The 16,802-nt window shown below is 45.0% G+C and overlaps 8 protein-coding genes across 8 annotated transcripts; 3 read left to right on the forward strand and 5 right to left on the reverse strand.

Annotated features, from left to right (window-relative positions):
• Positions 1–398: 398 nt before the first annotated feature.
• C8R40DRAFT_1168930 (uncharacterized protein) lies at positions 399–1,857 on the forward strand (the record flags this gene model as incomplete). The annotated part of the gene is made up of 4 exons (XM_046231277.1): positions 399–639; positions 689–978; positions 1,028–1,342; positions 1,399–1,857. 4 exons carry the CDS (start codon positions 399–401, stop codon positions 1,855–1,857), a joined length of 1,305 nt encoding a protein of 434 aa, XP_046088100.1.
• A 1,885-nt stretch (positions 1,858–3,742) lies between these two features.
• C8R40DRAFT_1041170 (uncharacterized protein) lies at positions 3,743–4,089 on the reverse strand (the record flags this gene model as incomplete). The annotated part of the gene is made up of 2 exons (XM_046223978.1): positions 3,743–3,957; positions 4,044–4,089. Coding segments are annotated over 2 exons (261 nt in total), but the record flags the coding sequence as incomplete, so codon positions are not given.
• C8R40DRAFT_1236151 (uncharacterized protein) lies at positions 3,845–4,675 on the reverse strand (the record flags this gene model as incomplete). The annotated part of the gene is made up of 4 exons (XM_046233404.1): positions 3,845–3,950; positions 4,001–4,191; positions 4,255–4,395; positions 4,445–4,675. 3 exons carry the CDS (start codon positions 4,673–4,675, stop codon positions 4,102–4,104), a joined length of 462 nt encoding a protein of 153 aa, XP_046088102.1. The 3' UTR covers positions 3,845–3,950; positions 4,001–4,101.
• Positions 4,676–5,792: 1,117 nt separating this feature from the next.
• Positions 5,793–8,006, reverse strand: C8R40DRAFT_1168932 (FAD binding domain-containing protein; the record flags this gene model as incomplete). The annotated part of the gene is made up of 10 exons (XM_046231278.1): positions 5,793–6,512; positions 6,575–6,606; positions 6,669–6,698; positions 6,760–6,815; positions 6,885–7,039; positions 7,086–7,145; positions 7,194–7,514; positions 7,564–7,728; positions 7,785–7,901; positions 7,968–8,006. 10 exons carry the CDS (start codon positions 8,004–8,006, stop codon positions 5,793–5,795), a joined length of 1,695 nt encoding a protein of 564 aa, XP_046088103.1.
• Positions 8,007–8,519: 513 nt separating this feature from the next.
• C8R40DRAFT_87410 (FAD binding domain-containing protein) lies at positions 8,520–11,352 on the reverse strand. Its single transcript, XM_046236510.1, has 10 exons — positions 11,069–11,352; positions 10,899–11,015; positions 10,679–10,843; positions 10,308–10,628; positions 10,223–10,257; positions 9,992–10,168; positions 9,866–9,921; positions 9,776–9,805; positions 9,681–9,712; positions 8,520–9,619 (listed from the first exon to the last, which is right to left on the reverse strand). The coding sequence occupies exons 1-10, from the start codon at positions 11,108–11,110 to the stop codon at positions 8,894–8,896; spliced, it is 1,701 nt and encodes a 566-aa protein (XP_046088104.1). The 5' UTR covers positions 11,111–11,352; the 3' UTR covers positions 8,520–8,893.
• A 29-nt stretch (positions 11,353–11,381) lies between these two features.
• On the forward strand, positions 11,382–13,404 carry C8R40DRAFT_1096966 (Alpha/Beta hydrolase protein). The gene is made up of 5 exons (XM_046227757.1): positions 11,382–12,209; positions 12,264–12,344; positions 12,395–12,543; positions 12,601–13,004; positions 13,063–13,404. The coding sequence occupies exons 1-5, from the start codon at positions 11,432–11,434 to the stop codon at positions 13,109–13,111; spliced, it is 1,461 nt and encodes a 486-aa protein (XP_046088105.1). The 5' UTR covers positions 11,382–11,431; the 3' UTR covers positions 13,112–13,404.
• On the forward strand, positions 13,405–14,409 carry C8R40DRAFT_1096968 (Snf7 family). The gene is made up of 6 exons (XM_046227758.1): positions 13,405–13,522; positions 13,581–13,685; positions 13,755–13,967; positions 14,027–14,138; positions 14,189–14,295; positions 14,349–14,409. The coding sequence occupies exons 1-6, from the start codon at positions 13,454–13,456 to the stop codon at positions 14,382–14,384; spliced, it is 642 nt and encodes a 213-aa protein (XP_046088106.1). The 5' UTR covers positions 13,405–13,453; the 3' UTR covers positions 14,385–14,409.
• Positions 14,410–16,738, reverse strand: C8R40DRAFT_1144700 (aldehyde dehydrogenase domain-containing protein). The gene is made up of 13 exons (XM_046229502.1): positions 16,692–16,738; positions 16,592–16,641; positions 16,493–16,534; positions 16,206–16,436; positions 16,040–16,151; positions 15,900–15,986; positions 15,790–15,841; positions 15,635–15,729; positions 15,499–15,579; positions 14,985–15,428; positions 14,768–14,928; positions 14,657–14,715; positions 14,410–14,601 (listed from the first exon to the last, which is right to left on the reverse strand). Exons 1-13 carry the CDS (start codon positions 16,728–16,730, stop codon positions 14,498–14,500), a joined length of 1,557 nt encoding a protein of 518 aa, XP_046088107.1. The 5' UTR covers positions 16,731–16,738; the 3' UTR covers positions 14,410–14,497.
• Positions 16,739–16,802: the final 64 nt, after the last annotated feature.

Below are 16,802 nucleotides of genomic sequence, written 5' to 3' on the forward strand. Positions count from 1 at the left end.
AGTAAGTTCTTCCAAACTCCTGCCAGTGTAAGGTCCAATAAGAATACCCTTGGTATGTCATACGTGAATGGTCATCCTTCGGATGTAGTCCGAGTCTGGTATAATCCTGCTTGACAAACAGGTAGACTGCTATCCGTAGGTAGTATCGGGGATGGGTAAACTAACCAACTTGTGGTAGTATGGGTATATGGTCCCTTCAACTTATTAGACTGATTCAGTATTGACTTTGACTGTCAATCTGGGTCTCAATTACAGTCCTCTCGATACAAATCTATACGTGAAAATGTCACAATTCACAATATAGACGTCTAGCCAAAATTTAGGCGTGTCACCGGAGCAGATACAACAAAGCACTCCAGAAAAACACCCAACATACACATTCCACCAACATCAGCAGTATGAACCATTTGACTGCAAAAGACTGCAACGAGGACGTCGAAGATGACACCGAAGATGAAGAGGTTGAGGTTGAGGAGGACCAGCTTGAGCCATCCTCAGATGATGAAATGGTACAACCTACTCGAAAGCGACAGAAGAGAGGCAAAACTCTTGTCTCATCTACAACCAAAGCTCCGAAAAAGACTTCCACTGCATCAAAGACCAAGACCACCCCAAAAGCACAACAGCCAATCCCGACAAGTGAGTTATTTCAGACCACGGTAAAGTGAAATATTGAAATCCCTTTCAGAGATTGTTCTCCTGATTCCTTGCTATGATGGAACAATGACTCGGAAGGAGTATGATGATCGTTGGGTTGACTTTGACTCTGAAGTAAAGCAAATAATCTATGAAGCCATTGGGTGTGACGGGGCAAAAGAAAAGCCTCCTTTGGGTTACAAGATTGAAGGTAGTCCTGCAAAGGAAAATCCTATTTCGTTGAATTGTGGAGACGACTGGGATGGGCTCTGTGAAGATGTGCTCTCGAAGCAAAATGAGAAAAAGAAGCTATTCAAGGTGTCGATTACTGCTTCTCCCGAGGTAAGTTGATGATACTGCATCATGGCTTTTATTGCTAATATTGTACCAGTACATGAAGGGCTTAAAGGACTGGATGGACAAGAAGAATAAGAGCAGAAAGGGAAAGGGCAAAACTCCAGTGAAACGAGGATCTGGAAAGAGCGACAGTGGAAGGAAGTTCCATTTTGACAGCTCTTCCAATGGCTCGAACAGTGAAGATGATGGTGCCGAGAAATCAATGATGGAGGTTGAGAAACACCATATTGACGAGCTACGCCTGGAGTATGGAAAGTGCAATCTACATAAACCACAGCCTTGTAAGATTGCACAAGAAACACATACAATCTTGACATTCAATATGCTTTCTGCTTGGGCAAGGGCACTGGTATTTGGAATAATTCTCTTTCCTTGATCCATGGCTAATATTCGACATCTTTATAGGCCAACAAAGACACAGGCGTCACAGTGAAGACTCCACCAAAATCAGAATCTTTTCGAGCATTTCACCATTCTATCGAGACAACAACTCCAGTGAGTAGTATTACCGAGACCCCTGGCACAAGCTCCTCGACAGCAATCAAGGAATGGGTGGCACCAATGATGGGAGCTTTTGCTGCTATCACTCAAATGTCGCAGCAGCAGCACACTCAAACTGTACCTAATACACCTATTCCACTTCAGAAATCAACCCCGCCATCTCCTGGTGTTGCTGCTTTCAATGCACCTTCTAGTGATGGATTTGATACAAGCTTTAGAACCCGTGCCTTTGCCATGGTGGCTCGCTCTGCTCGCACCATGTGCTACAGCAGGGTTCACAGCTTGTTGGGGGCAAGCCCCCAAACCCCCCTGAGTCGGCGCCTTGCGCCTTCATACTTCAATATTTATTATGCAGTATTCTGAACCATTTTCATTGTAGATAACATACTTTTCCTATCTAGAAAAACTTCTAGGTACACCATATTTGTAGTGAGGCAATGTCTAATATATCTTCTAAAATTCAAAGTCAAAGTTAGAGACTTGCTATGAATTGAATATAAAACTTACATTTACCAAACAAAACTTTGATTACAGCCTTTATCATACTCCACATCTGTAAAGCTTGTATGCAAGGGTGCCAGGTGAAGAGCCACTCTCCATTACCCAAAGCACTTGGAGTATTTTTGACTTGTTCTAAATGGTTTGGCTGCTGGGAAGCTCTTTCAAATGCTCTTAGACAATTAGCCAGTACCATTGCTCTGGAAAACACACAGGATTTGGAAATGCAACATGTTTTACAGATTTTCCCTGTAATTTATTTATTATCATTGCAAATGTAAGTCATACTGGAATCTGGTGCCTCTTCAAAACCTGATGAACTGAGTATGATACAGGGAATTGATTTTCCAGATTTATCACAGCCCAATATTCATGCTTCCAGAACTCTGACTCATCTGCAAAACCTGAATATTCAGCTAAGGGCCAAGAGCAGATCCCAGTGCTGCAAACACTGAATGTAACATGCTTTAGGTGCTTCCACTGGTGGGAAGTGCTCTCAACTGTTATCAGACCCTTAGCCCAAGATTCAGGTTCTATTGCAGATACCTGGAAGTGATATTTCAAAGTATCATAATAGGTGCACCAATCTTGAGCTCAAGTTTTACCAGTGGAAGATCTGGTTCATGGATACTATTTAAATACCCAACAGGGTAGTGAAATTCATTGTTGTTGTCCTCTCCTTCATTTGCACCAACACTATCAGCTCTCTAATAGGTGAATGCATTTCCTGCTAAAGCATCCAAGTAGTTAATATACTACAACATTTCTGTGGCAAATGATAGTACATTCAAGAACCCATGGATCATTGTTTACTGCACGATGTATTGAGTTGAGACTTGTAGATGGCAAGCAATTTTGCTAAGTCAGAATTCTTCTTCATAATGCCTGGCAAAGTTTGAAGTGATTTCTTTTTGTAGCACTTCTTATATCAATACTGTAAAATGAGCAGCCACAGTATGCAGTATACTCCATGCATACATATGAATGTATCATGTCACAGAGTTCAACTGTTAAAGTACTCGTAGTATTGACCCTCACTTAAAGTCGCATTAAAAAGTGCCGGAGAACACGGCATTGATTCCGGCAACTCCGCAGCACCGTTTCGTGGTAAAATTTAGGCGTTTAATCTGCTGACCAATTATTGGTAATCATGCTAAGCGCCCAGTTAGTCTTTTATAATATAGGATGTATGAAAACCCCTACCCAACGATTACAGACTTCTTCCATGAATTGGACATTGCCCAGCTACAACGGAACCTTACCCAATATATCGCTATTTTCTCGGCTCTAGACTTTTACCATATCAACGAGCTCCTCGGCCTGGATACAGATGCACTAATGAAGGATAACATCGGAATGTCAATGGGTAATGCATCGTTCATATTAGCAATGGTGCAAAGAAAGGTTCGAAAAGTAGACAAAGAACGTAAAAAGCCATTATCATGGACCTAGCTATAGATACAAAATACACCGCTATTGATTAGAGATAACCGGAGTGCTGAAACCAACCACGACAAGCTTCAATAGGTACTTGGTCAAGAGCATGATAGAGGAATAAGTATGGGTCAGAAGCGCTGCCTATTTCACAGATAGTGCGAAATTCTTGACCATGGCGACGTATCCAGTGCTTGATGAAAGAAAAACATTCTTCAATAGGGTTCAGGTGTGGAGAGTATGGCGGGAGATATACAAGCTTGATACCTCTTTCATATACATATTAGTTTGTGTTGAGAGTAGTCGATTGGGAGGTTTACCTTGCTTGACATCGCTCCTTAACTCCAGGCACATGGTGAATGCGACAATTGTCCAAAACGAGAACACTATGACGGCCTGGATAGGGATTCATGACCTCAAGAAGACCATCAAGCCAGAAAAGAAATTCATCGCCACTGTAGCTCCCGAGTTTGATGTTGCTGAAAATCATTCCATCCATGGTCAATGCCGGAAGGATGGAATAACTATCATCTCGGGTTAGAGTCTGAAAGCAAGTATACAAGCTAATACTCACCGCTTACCCCTCACAAACTTTGCGGTCTTTCTTGCCTTTACACCTCGCATGCTCCAACCATTTTCACGATAAGTTGTATGGATGTTGACTGCAGCTTCATCTCATACGATACAATTGGGTGGCTCATCTTTGATTTGCATTATGAAGTCAGTTAGTTTATGATCCAGCCGCTCTGCTGCTTGTTTCGAGAGCTGTAGAAATATTTGTAGTCAGCTAAAAGGGACCAGAGACAGCATCACCAATGTTGAGCTCACCTTTTTTGATGAATACCCGAGCCGTTGTAGTGTGCGACAGATTGTTGGTATAGAGACTTCAATGCCATATTGCATTAGAAGCTCAACCTGAAGCTCATCAAGATACAGGTCCGGAGAATGTTCGATGAGGGAGACTAGATGCTAAAATAGCATAAGCTGCTATTTATGCTTGGTATAAGTGCAAACGTACCTGGCAATGATCTCTTGGAAGCCTAGATGCTCGGCCTTGCCCTCTCCTGTCTCTACATACTTCACCAATGTTGTTCCAAGTGTTCAGAACCCTTTGAACCACACGTAGTGGCATATTCAAATCAATGGCAATAGCTGCAGTCTTTTTGCCTAACGTATACTGTTGGTAGAGAACACGACGCTTGAGATCCGTGGAATAATGTCGTCGCAAAATATTCCGTTTTCGAGGCATGAAAGAAAGAAGAAGATATAATTACATGATCAACATCGTGACAAGCAGGATATCATAAATTCATTTATTTGCTTGAAGAAGTACATGGGCATCTAGCTAAGGACTAGGAGATAATGGTCCTTGAATATATAAGAAAAGCCTTGAGAATTGAAGGGTAGGTAGCTGCTGGAAGATAGGGCTCGGAAGATCAGCGGGATTTCGAGTGCGAACGAAAAAATCTCACGGCGCCCTAAGTTCTGCAAATAGCAGTAATCGCAGTTGGAACAGTCCGGACATTATAAGTGTATCCACCTGAGGTTTCTTAAACTTGAATTTGCATTGCAAAACATGTCATTAGACTAGATACAAATACATAGAATAAAGAATCCATCAGACAAGCACTCATCTCCCTGGCAGGTCTTCCGAGTCACTCTAGCGAGGACCCAGAGAACAGACCAAACGTCCTCGAAACTCCCCAAAGGAAAGCTATGTTCTCAGTAAGAGGAGAAAGCGCGCATATCATCGACTGGATTTGAAGAAGTGGCATTTGTAAAAATGCGAGACTCGGTCAGTTTCTATAAAAAGATCCTGATGAGTATGTTCTAAAGAAACTGAGACTGCTCGAGGTGGAATTTTATAAAATTTCGGGGTGGTCCGTGCGCGAACACGACCACGTGCTAATAATGTGGATTATCATTGGATACCACTAATTCTTGTCAGTTGCAGAAACATGATAATTTGTGTGCCTTGCGTAAAGTTTTCGGGTTTCAATCCAATGGGATTCAGACAAACTACCGATTTTTCCAGCCTTAAAACCTCGGTCGATCGGGACTGGCACTTGTAAATCTGCTTTAGCTGATGTTCCGCGGCTTGTCAGTACCTTTCAAACCATGCATCGGTATATCGTTCTCGGCATATTTTAAATCTTTGCTTCATAAATGTGTATGAGCGAGATGGGCGCTCAATAAATAGGGTCAAGAACTGACCGGACATGCAGAACCAATTATCTTCAAATAATTATCGACTGTCACTGACATTCACTCTATGGGAGAAAGAACCACATTATTAACCAATCGAATTCAATGATTGGATCCGATAGCAAGCTCTACCTACTCTAATCAAATATTCTGAACAAGTATTACTCTAAAGCTACGAAAACGCCGTTCACATATTGAAGTAGACCATCTATCCCTCTCACAATCGCCCCGATGACCCCATCTGGGCGGACGACGATAACAGTGCATGGCCCAGGAAGAGTTGGATAGCCTTTATACGCATGTCCACTGGCGTCGCGCAACACCAGATCGAATCCGGATGACTGTTTTACTGAAGCAATTGATTCAGATTCGCTGAAGGCAGGAAGAATGAGTACAATCTTAAATAGGCCTTTGGAATAACCGCTGAGCCCCGAGGTAATTTCTTCCCCTTTAAACCTCACAGAGCTGAAAATAAGCACCGTGTGGTGGTCTGGTCCAAAAATGTCAAATAGGCTGGTGAGAGTTCTATTGGCATGAAGATCTTCCAAATCGGGAGCCTGGGGGGCTCGATCACCCGCATGAATAACGCCGTCTGAGGCGAGACTGTACGAGTCTGAACGGATGAGGTCCTTGGTGAGGTCGGCCGTCTCATCAATCAGTGTCGAACTTCCACGGTAGTTGACGCCAAGTTGCTTGAATTCTGTGCCTCGCTTCCATTTACTTTCGTCAGCAGCAGGCTTGTCTTTGCCTTGATTGAGCAAATTGGTGGACTTGCCAAGCATGGCAGCAATGACTGGGAGACGCTCCTCTGTGTAGGTATTTAGAAGTGAAGGTGGGGATAATCCTTTGAGAACAAGAGCTAATTTCCATCCAAGATTGAACTGAGCTCAGAATAATAATCAGATACAACTTCGTTGAAATTTGGTAATTGAGCAGAACTCACGCTATCCTGGACGCCAGAGTTAGTGCCTTGTCCTGGGAAAATAGAAATAAATAAGTAAGCTTTGTCGAACAAGTTATTCATAAATCAGACTAACCTCCAGCCGGGCTATGAACATGAGCAGCGTCTAAGAGCCCAGAAAGTCAATGTTCGTGCAGCTATCGAAGAATAGATATTGAAGAGCCCACCTCCCGCAACGAAGACTCTTCCTTCCCCAAATTTATTCACCATTCGAATATTAGGACTACAATATCTCGGTTAGAAAACAAAAAAGTCGCACCAAGCACTGGCAAGAAATTTTGATAGTACGCACCGATAATGCGACATCCAAATCAAATCTCCAAATTCAATGTCATTCCTTTCCGTAACGAATGTGATTGTTTTCACCAATTCATCACGTCCAGAGGCAGTCTTTGCGTGATCAAGCTCCTTGCCTGTAACCATCATGGTAAAAATATTATTGTCAACCTCGGCGGGTATCAGGAAGACCCTAGAAACAAACTCAGTTTTATACTTGAGAATTGGAGTAGTAGACTTGCATTTTCGTAGAGCCTTCCCCCCAGAAGTGCCAAGTCTGGATTTTTGTCAGTTTACAAGTTGTAAGGAAATATGTTGAATTTACGTTATGATTCAAGCCACTCTTGATCTCAATATCACCGATTACACTGCTGACATCGTCACGAGTATCCCCAAGGAAGGTCAATCCAAGAGCTCGACGGATAGTACTATGAGCTCCATCTGCACCCACGAGATAGGGAATCTTGATCTCCTCAGGGATCTCTGCTCCATCAGGACTCTTTTTCATAATATTGGCCAGGACATGATCGTCTGATTGTTCGAAAGAACGAAGCTCAGTATGAAACTCGACTTCACAGCCGTATTTCTTCAAATGACGATGAAGAATAGACTGTTGACGGTACTGCCCTAGAACCATGGGATTAATCTGGAAGCAGATCAACAAAAGATATCAGCAAACGAAGAAACGGGCGCACGTAAGGCGTATCGGGCTTTGGTTCTTCGTGTGGATTCAACTCGAAAGTTTTCAAAATCTCGGTCCCACCAGGGATTTTGTAGATGGTACATGGGGGCATGCTTTGGGCCACGCTGAGAAAATCAGGAAGGGTCCCTAAGAAGTGATGCATTTCAAGGGTGCGAGGCTAGTGTCCCCAAGTATGTTCAGTGGAGGAATTTCACGAAAGTCCACGGTACAAACCTGAATTCCAGCCCCCTTCTGACCGATTTGAGGGCCCGCCTTGTCAATGATCCGGACAGGAATTCCGTTTTTGAGTAGAGTGAGTGCCAGCACAGAGCCTACGGGGCCAGCACCGACCTATGACATCGTGCAAGTCAGATGTGATTAACAAGGGGACATTCGATGTGGTACCCAGAGACTTACAATCAACACGGCAGGAGAGATAGAGGTTGTAGAAGACATGAGCTCGTTGCGAACAAGGTTCTAGGATGCCTTGAACCTTCAGAAAGAACGGCCTTTATATGAGAAAAACATCGCGGCAACAAATGCGTCAGCCAAATTTAAGTAAGGAACTTCGTAACAACCCAGCTACAGACAGCCTGGACGCGTTCATTGGAGATTGATTTTCCAAGCAATACTCAAACTTGCCGGAGCAATTCGTAGTAAGGAGCCGTGCCGGAACCCACGCGCGTCGCGCGCAATGCTGCCACCATCCATAATTGATGCCGAGAATGCAATTGTAGTAGGAAGCTCCTGTAAGCTGGATTATATTTTGTTGCGCTTAATGCCTTGCAGGCTGGCAAGATGGATGGGCTATTGAATTTCTGCATCAGGACCTGGGACTAGGCTGGGGCCACTCGCATCGTTTTCACAAAAAAAGTCAACTCTATAGGCCCGGAGTCTAGGGTAATCGCCTGTAATCGCATACGGATCGCATACGTGCTTTAGCGACGAACGTGACGAGTCAGCGTACCTCAGTGTCCTGTGCTCCGGGGCTTGTCAATACCATTCGAGTGATGTGTGCGTATCTTTCCAAATTCCTCAATCCCACCGCGGCATTATTCAGACCTTCAGCTTCACTCGAATCTGTGTCAGTGCTAACTTTGCCAAAGAGTGGTGAGATATAATGAAGGAAAAATCAACCACGTGCACTGAACAGTCGGGGCCATTGCATTTATTCACGAAACCATCTTCGTGAACTAACAGCGGCCAGCCAGACTAATTGCATGCATGCGTAGATTCGTTCTTCAAAATCTTCCAATTCACTGTTCAAGTGGACCTACATTGACTTCTATCTATTCGAGCATTTCGAAGAGTTACCATTTCAGCTACTTCCAATCCTTTCCAATTTACTTTGAAGCCAGGAAAACGCCGCTCAGATATTGACGCAGACCATCTACCCCTCCCACAATTGCACCGATGATCCCATCTGGGCGGACAACGACGACAGTGCATAACCCAGGGAGAGCTGGGTAACCTTTGTACGCATGTCCACCGCCGTCGCGTAACACCAGATCGACCCCGAATTGCTGTCCCGAAGCAATCTGTTCAGATTGACTGAGGGCGGGAAGGATGAGCACAGTCTCGACTAGGCTCTTGGCGTAACCACGGAGCTCCGACGCAATTTCTTCTCCTTTAGACCTTAAGGAGCTGAAAATAAGCACCGTGTGATGGTCTGGTTTGAAAATGTCGAATAGACTGGTCATAGTGGTGAAATTTCCATCGCTATGAAGAACTTCAAGGCCAGGAGCTTCGGGAGCTCGATCTCCAGCATGGACCACGCCGTCGGAGGCGAGACTATATGAGTCTGAACGGATGAGGTCCTTGGTGAGGTCGGTAGTCTCATCAACCAACGTTGAACTTCCACGGTAATTGATCCCAAGTTGCTTGAATTCTGCACCTCGCGTCCAGTTACTATTGTCAGAACGAGGCTTTTCCAGGCCTCGATTGAGCAAAAAAGTGGATTTGTCAAGCATAGCGGCAATGACTGGGAGACGCTCCTCTGTGTAGGTATCTAGAAGTGAAGGTGAGGAGAATCCTTTGAGAACAAGAGCTAATTTCCATCCTAGATTAAACTGAGCTCCGTAAAATAATCAGATACGCGTATGTTGAATTTTGGCGATTGGGAAAACTCACGCTATCCTGGACGCCAGAGTTAGTGCCTTGCCCTAAATGAGATGAAACAGGTAGATTTGTCAACGAAATTATCGATGAAGTCGAAGAAGACCGACCTCCAGTTGGACTATGAACATGGGCAGCATCTAGGACCCCGGAATTTCAATGTTATGCCGCTTTCTAGGAACGGACGCCGAAGAGCTCACCTCCTGCAACGAAAACTTTTCCTTCCCCGAATTTATTTACCATTCTAATGTTCGGACTACATTATCGCGGCATTGTTAGAATTCTGCGGAGGATCGCTCCGAGCAAGAAGCATCAACAGTACTTACCGATAACGCGACATCCAAACCAGATCCCCAAACTCGATGTCATTCCTGTCTGTGATGGAGGTGATTGTTTTCACTAATTCATCCCGTCCAGAGACGGTCTTCGCGTGATCAATCTCATTGCCTGCGATAATCATGGTAAAAATATTATCGTCAACCTCGGTAGGTATCAAGGTGACCCTGGTCCAGACAAAGTCAGCATCCATAATCTAGAATCGATAATGATAGACTTGCATTTTCGCGGAACCTCCTCCCCAGAGATGCCAGAACTGTATATACTTTTGAGTTTACAAGACATCGAGAGACAGAATGAATTTACTTTGCGATCCAAACCACCTTTGACCTCGATATCACCGATTACCATATTAACATCATCACGAGTATCGCCAAGGAAGGTCAATCCAAGAGTTCGGCGGATTGTACTATGGGCTCCATCTGCACCCACAACATACGGCACTTTGATCTCCTCAGGTATCTCTGTACCATCGGAACTCTTTTTTATGATAATGGCCAGGACATGATCATCATATTGCTTGAAAGAACGAAGCTCGGTGTGAAACTCGACTTCACACCCATATTTCTCCAAATGACGATGAAGAATAGATTGTTGACGATGTTGTCCAAGCATAACGGCATTGATCTGGAAGAATATCAGCAAAATGATGACTTCGGACGAAGAAACGGATGCACGTAAGGTATATCAGGCCTTGGTTCTTCGTATGGAATCATCTCGAAAGTTTTCAAAATCTCGGTTCCGCCAGGAATTTTGTAGACGGCACATGGAGGCAGCACCTTACCCACATCGAGGAAATCAGGAAGGGTCCCTAGAAAGTGATGCATTTCGAGGGAACGAGGCTAGCGGTCCCAAAAATTTCAACTGAAAGATTGGATGAAAATCCATGGTACAGACCTGAATTCCGGCACCCTTTTGACCTATCTGAGGGCCTGCCTTGTCAATGATTCGTACGGGAATTCCGTTTTTGAGTAGAGTGAGCGCAAGCACAGAGCCTACAGGGCCAGCGCCGACCTATAAATACGAATCTTGAAAAACATATTATCTGGTGTGGTCTTATGGCTCACAACCAAAACGGACGGAGAGACAGAAGTAGGAGACAATGGCATGATTGTTATGCAGGTTCTCCTGCAGCTCGAGTTGCTTTTATAACTTTGTATTTTGCCTTTGCCACCTTCTTGATCGCGGCGCGTTCGCGTCAGCCATTTGACTAGAAATTTCCCGTAAAAACCCGGCTTGAGGCAAGTTGACTCTTGAGGTGGACCGCGTTTAAATCACATACATAGAATTAGAAGGATCTGAAGTGAGCGAATAAACGTTAAACGAGCGCCGGAAAGTTTTTCAGCGTTGACGCAATCATTTCGCCTTCCTTAACGGCTCTGTAATTTACATACAGGTGTAAGCCGAAGGTTAGTTGATTTCGTTCTACCATGTCACTTTTCAAAACTCTGACTAGAACGTCTTTCAGACCAATTTCGCGATGTTATTCCCGTTCAGTCACCACAAAACGCCCTCATTTTCCATGCGTAGAAGTTCATGCTGTACGAGAGTCCCAACTACGACAAATGGCAGTCAACCCCATCCCATCTTCCACATCGAGCACTGATTCTGCTGAATCTGGTCCAGAACCCCCTTATGCTAGGCCGAATCCCAAGAGCTACCACGTATATCACGATCCAGCTTCCCTCCAACTGACCTATTCCTCTCAACTTCCTTCTTTCGATGTTGCCTACGAAACATGGGGTAAGCTGTCACCGAAAAAGGACAACGCAATTCTTCTACATACCGGGCTTTCTGCGTCCTCCCATGCTGCGTCAACCGCTCTCAATTCTGCACCTGGATGGTGGGAGAAGTTCATAGGGCCTGGAAAAGCTCTCGACACAAACCAGTTCTTCATCATTTGTACCAATGTCATTGGTGGCTGTTATGGTTCCACAGGTCCCTCATCCATAGATCCCACGTCTGGTACTCACTATGCGACCAATTTCCCAATCCTTTCTATCTTCGACATGGTCCGTGCCCAATTTCGCCTTTTAGATCACCTCGAAATCGACAAATTGTATGCGAGTGTGGGCTCATCTATGGGAGGAATGCAAAGTTTAGCAGCAGGCTGGCTTCATCCAGAGCGTGTTGGCAAGATAGTGAGTATCAGTGGAACAGCACGCAGTTCACCATCTGCAGTAGCGATGCGTTATGCACAGCGAAGTGGTATGTAGATATAAGTCCTCATGTCGATACATATCTCTGATGTTTGCTTTGTAGTCCTCATGGCGGATCCTAATTGGAACTATGGGTTCTACTATGATGGACTACCACCGCATACTGGAATGAAGCTAGCAAGGCGTAAGTGCTCGGTAGTTGCACCTTTCTTCAAATCTAAGCTCAATCTACAGAAATCGCTACCATCACTTACCGATCCGGTCCAGAATGGGACCTTCGTTTTGGTCGTCAGATGAGGCCAGTACTCGAACAACCACCCGACAAACCGCGGACACCCGCTTTGTGTCCTGACTTTCTGATAGAAACTTATCTTGATCATCAGGTAAAATGGCAGCTACCGTTCGCAGAAATTCTTACTTACATCTATTGACCCAATGAGGGCGAACAATTTTGTCTAAAATACGACGCGAACTCCCTCATCTACATTTCAAAGGCAATGGACCTATTCGACCTAACAGCATCATCACTCAGTGCCAACCATCTTCAATCTCCGTCTGTCTCTTCGTCGGCATCAACACACTCACTTTCGCCATCATCCACTCCCCACAGAACGTCTCACTCGAAATCTCATCCTCCGCCGGTCAATCCTGCGCCACATCTCACAGACCTCGCTGAAGGCATGCAGCCACTAGCGCAGATCCCCACTTTAGTCTTGGGCGTACAAAGTGATATTCTTTTCACAGTGGAACAGCAGCGAGAGATGGTGGATGCATTGCGTCTAGCGGGTAATGAACAAGTATCGTATTATGAATTAGGAGGGGTTTGGGGTCACGACACATTTTTGTAAGTCCAAATTACTTCGTGCAGCGTATTTACCCAGGCTTATATCTTCCATTGATAGGCTCGATGTGCTGAATGTCGGCGGTGCAATCAGAGGATTTCTGTCATAGGAGTCAGCGTATCTGTAGTGAATTGTAATTAGCTTTGACTCCATTGGATGCTTTCAACAGCTCGCATACCTTCAAACTGTTTTCAGATCATACGATATAGCCAAGGCGATTCTCCTCAGATAGATAGGCAGATTCAATATTATGAGACGGAAGAATCATGGAAGAATTGCGGAGGTTGGTCAACCTTTGCTGATAGATCGACAGTCCAGACTCCAGAGTCGATCTTATCGCTAAACCTTCCTAATTCGGACTACTTCGAGTGAAGACCTTTCCAGCGCTTAAACATATACACTCTTAGAGTTGTATCGTAACAACGTCTGCTTGAATCCCCCTCTGAGCTCAATGAACCGCATATTTGGAACGTCGGCATCGAAGAAACCCAAGCCCTCCCTGCAGGATGCAATTGCCTCAGTCAGTTGGCCTTCCTCGAACATTCACCGTGGCGTTTGTTCATGACTGGAGCTTGCAGACAGATGCTAGGATTGCCTTAATTGAGGTAAAGGTCAAAAAACTAGACGGGGAACTCGCGAGGTACAAGGATCAAATGAGTAAACTGAGGAATGGGCCAGGGAAGGTATGTTGTTCATCAAACTCTTGAATCTTTGAACCGCCGATTTAACACACCGTTATCTTCGACCCATAGAATGCGATCCAACAACGGGCACTTCGTACGTTAAAGCAAAAGCGGATGTATGAGTCGCAACTAGCTCAATTGGCTCAACAAACGTTCAATATGGAGAGCGCAGCGCTGACTACGGAAAATATGCGCAATACGATGGCCACTGTCGATGCCCTACAAGCTTCGAATAAGGAAATCAAGAAACAATATGGGAAGATCAACATTGATAAGATTGAGGTAGGGATAGATTATATCCATTGAATTTGAGGCTGATTGTGCTAACTTTCGTTACTAAGGATATGCATGACGAAATGGAGGACATGCTCGAGCGCGCCAACGAGATCCAAGAGTCCCTTGGTCGTTCTTATGCTGTGCCAGATGAGTTGGACGAGGATGATCTAGAAGCTGGTAAGTCAGGACTTTCATCACCAACAACGTTCTCATAACTTTTTGTCAAGAATTGGATGCTTTGCAGTTTGAGGAAGAGGAGGAAGGAACATCATATCTCGCTGATATCAACAAGGTTCCGGACTTCATTGACGAGCCTCCAGTAGAACTTTCCGAGGTGCGTCATTTCTTCAGTATTAATCTTGAAATGACCAATGGGATATCTTGCAGACACCTACACACGAAGCTATGAAAGCTACTGGCTAGTATGGACATTATGTAACACTAGATGCCTTGGACATTGTATATTGGTTTAATTTGCGTCTGCTTTGCACAACAGTGTATGTACATTACAGGTTTTCGGGTTATAGATGCAGTCCTCAACCGTATCTGCGAACTTCATTTCCTTCAGCGAACCAATCATCAGCTATTCTTGTTTCTTCACTCGAGGCAAGGTTCACAATTGTAGATTTGCTCTGGGTGTCTACAATGATCTAAGTAAGTTTAGGCTTCTTTTATGAACGCAGTGAGGAACATACAAGCTTCAAATGCCTCAAGACCATTCTCTCGGCCAATTCCACTTTCTTTCATGCCACCCCTAGGTACGAGTTCAAGAAAATAACACACTGGATGTAAGACTACAAACGCACCAAGGGGAACTAGGATCATTCCGGTGATGTGTGTTCACCCAGCAGAGACCAGCTTCGATATCAGCTGCGACTCTATGACCTCTCGATAAGTCTGTCGTCCATATGCCCGCGCCCAACCCATATTTGGAAGCATTGGCCAAGGCAACACCTTCAGCTTCATCCTTCAACACGTCTGAGTCAAATGCAAGGAGCGAACTGAGTAAAACACGGAGCTTACTGTAAATCGTTTCACGACAACGACAGGACCAAATACCTCTTCCTGCCATAGCTCATCCTCCACTGATATATCCGTGATTACAGTGGGAGGGAAAAAGCTGCCTCCGCTGAAATCGAAACCATCCAGATCTGAGATTCCTGACATGCGTTTCCCCCCTTCGATGATCCGACCCTGCGTACGCTCGACCATAGCTTCGATCCGTTCAAGCTGGCGCAATGAGATGACACTTCCCATTGTCGATTTTGGGTTCATCGGGTTACCCATTCTCGCTCGGATGCTTCGAACTTTGGTAAGGAACTTGTCCAGGAATGTATCGTAGATCTGGCTTGCGACGATTAGTCGAGTTCCGGACACGCAGGTTTGGCCGGAAGCGACGAATGAAGCGAAGGCCGCTCCGTTGACGGCGGAGTCGAGGTCGGCATCGTCGAAAACGACGATAGGTGCCTGGGGTTGTAGCAGGGTTCAAGGGTTCAACAAGGACAAAAAATGACAACTGGAAGGAAATTGGGTTTACCTTGCCCCCGAGTTCAGCTGTATATGTAGCCAGGTTGGACCCCACAATGCTGCCTAGGGCACGCCCGGTTTCTGTCCCAGCCTGTTTGTGAGGGTGAGCCTAGCCGCCGGCAAAATGTACCTTCATTTCAACTTACAGTAACATCGACTTTTCGGATGAGGGGATTGCTGACAATTGCTTTGCCTACGGTGTGTCCGAATCCTGGAATAACAGAGACAACTCCTGGAGGTACTGGATATGAGGTGTGTGATCATCTTAGCAGTGGCACAAAGGTTCAAAGATAATGCTAACATCCAGCTTCTAAAGCCATTGTCGCGAATTGTAGTACCGTTAAGGGTGCTTGCTAGATATGGATATGTGGTGCTCAGACTGGAAGGCGGGTCTGTCGATGAAGGGCTCACCTCGGAAGGTTTAACAATGATAGAATTGCCTGCTGCTAAAGCAGGAGCGATCTTCTTGATTGCAATTAAGAGCGGATGGTTGAAAGGCTGTTCGTGTATGGATATGCGTCTTCATTGTAGGAGTAAGGTATTGAACGTACTGTAATTTGCGCAACAACACCCAAAGGAACTCGTTGAACGTAATTCATAAGCTTTCCTTGGGTAGGAGCGATGAAATCTTGACGAGTCCTGAGCAAGGCCGCATAATAATCTCTATAGCCAAAGATCAGTAGACGCAGGACATAGAACAGTCTGCCACATACTCACAACCAGTCTGGCAAACGACCCAATTGAGCGTTCATCTCTCTTATGGTTCTCCCCGTCTGTAAGCTCTCCAATCGGGCTATTTCAGGTACTCGCTCCTCCAAAATCCGAGCCAGACGCGTGAGCACTTTTGACCGAGTAATAGCAGGCGCTTTTGACCATATTCCAGAGTTGAAGGTTTGTTGAGCATCTTCGATAGCGGCATTGATATCGTTTGAAGATATAGGATTGAAGCTATGGTAAAAAACGATGAGATCGTGTTTTTCTGTGGGTGTGAGGAGTTTACTTACGAGCGTAGGACTTGACCATTTGCAGGGTTTAAGACAGAAAATCTGGCCGTAGTACGTGAGTTTGCGGACGAGCAGAGTAGAATAATCTGGTGAACTGACCCATCCACTGCTGGAACAGATTTAGCATAGGACCGAGCATATACCCTCTTCTAGATAGACTGAGATCTGAAGTAAGAGCAAGCTGGACAGACATACTGACTATTTGCTTGAAAAGACGCTGCCTAGTAGGACGTAACATTCCACTCTCGATACGTGAGAATCTTTGGCGATTTTAGCACCGACAAATTGCCAAATTTGTTCATTCACCCGG

Source organism: Lentinula edodes (assembly GCF_021015755.1).
Source record: "Lentinula edodes strain Le(Bin) 0899 ss11 chromosome Unknown C8R40scaffold_11, whole genome shotgun sequence".
Lineage (NCBI taxonomy): Eukaryota > Fungi > Basidiomycota > Agaricomycetes > Agaricales > Omphalotaceae > Lentinula > Lentinula edodes.

Coding starts and splice junctions, on each gene's coding strand:
- C8R40DRAFT_87410 (XM_046236510.1), bottom strand. CDS start 11,110: ATGCCATTGTCTCCTACTTCTGTCTCTCCGTCCGTTTTGGTT. Junction 10,844..10,898: donor AAAAGGGTGCCGGAATTCAG/GTCTGTACCATG, acceptor TGGGACCGCTAG/CCTCGTTCCCTCGAAATGCA. Junction 9,806..9,865: donor AAAAGTTTTCGTTGCAGGAG/GTGAGCTCTTCG, acceptor CCGGGGTCCTAG/ATGCTGCCCATGTTCATAGT.
- C8R40DRAFT_1096966 (XM_046227757.1), top strand. CDS start 11,432: ATGTCACTTTTCAAAACTCTGACTAGAACGTCTTTCAGACCAATTTCG. Junction 12,210..12,263: donor GCGTTATGCACAGCGAAGTG/GTATGTAGATAT, acceptor TTTGCTTTGTAG/TCCTCATGGCGGATCCTAAT. Junction 12,544..12,600: donor AAACTTATCTTGATCATCAG/GTAAAATGGCAG, acceptor TGACCCAATGAG/GGCGAACAATTTTGTCTAAA.
- C8R40DRAFT_1096968 (XM_046227758.1), top strand. CDS start 13,454: ATGAACCGCATATTTGGAACGTCGGCATCGAAGAAACCCAAGCCCTCC. Junction 13,968..14,026: donor TCAACATTGATAAGATTGAG/GTAGGGATAGAT, acceptor TTCGTTACTAAG/GATATGCATGACGAAATGGA. Junction 14,296..14,348: donor CTCCAGTAGAACTTTCCGAG/GTGCGTCATTTC, acceptor GATATCTTGCAG/ACACCTACACACGAAGCTAT.
- C8R40DRAFT_1144700 (XM_046229502.1), bottom strand. CDS start 16,730: ATGTTACGTCCTACTAGGCAGCGTCTTTTCAAGCAAATA. Junction 16,535..16,591: donor TCTGTTCCAGCAGTGGATGG/GTCAGTTCACCA, acceptor TACTACGGCCAG/ATTTTCTGTCTTAAACCCTG. Junction 14,602..14,656: donor TCTTGAGGCATTTGAAGCTT/GTATGTTCCTCA, acceptor AGATCATTGTAG/ACACCCAGAGCAAATCTACA.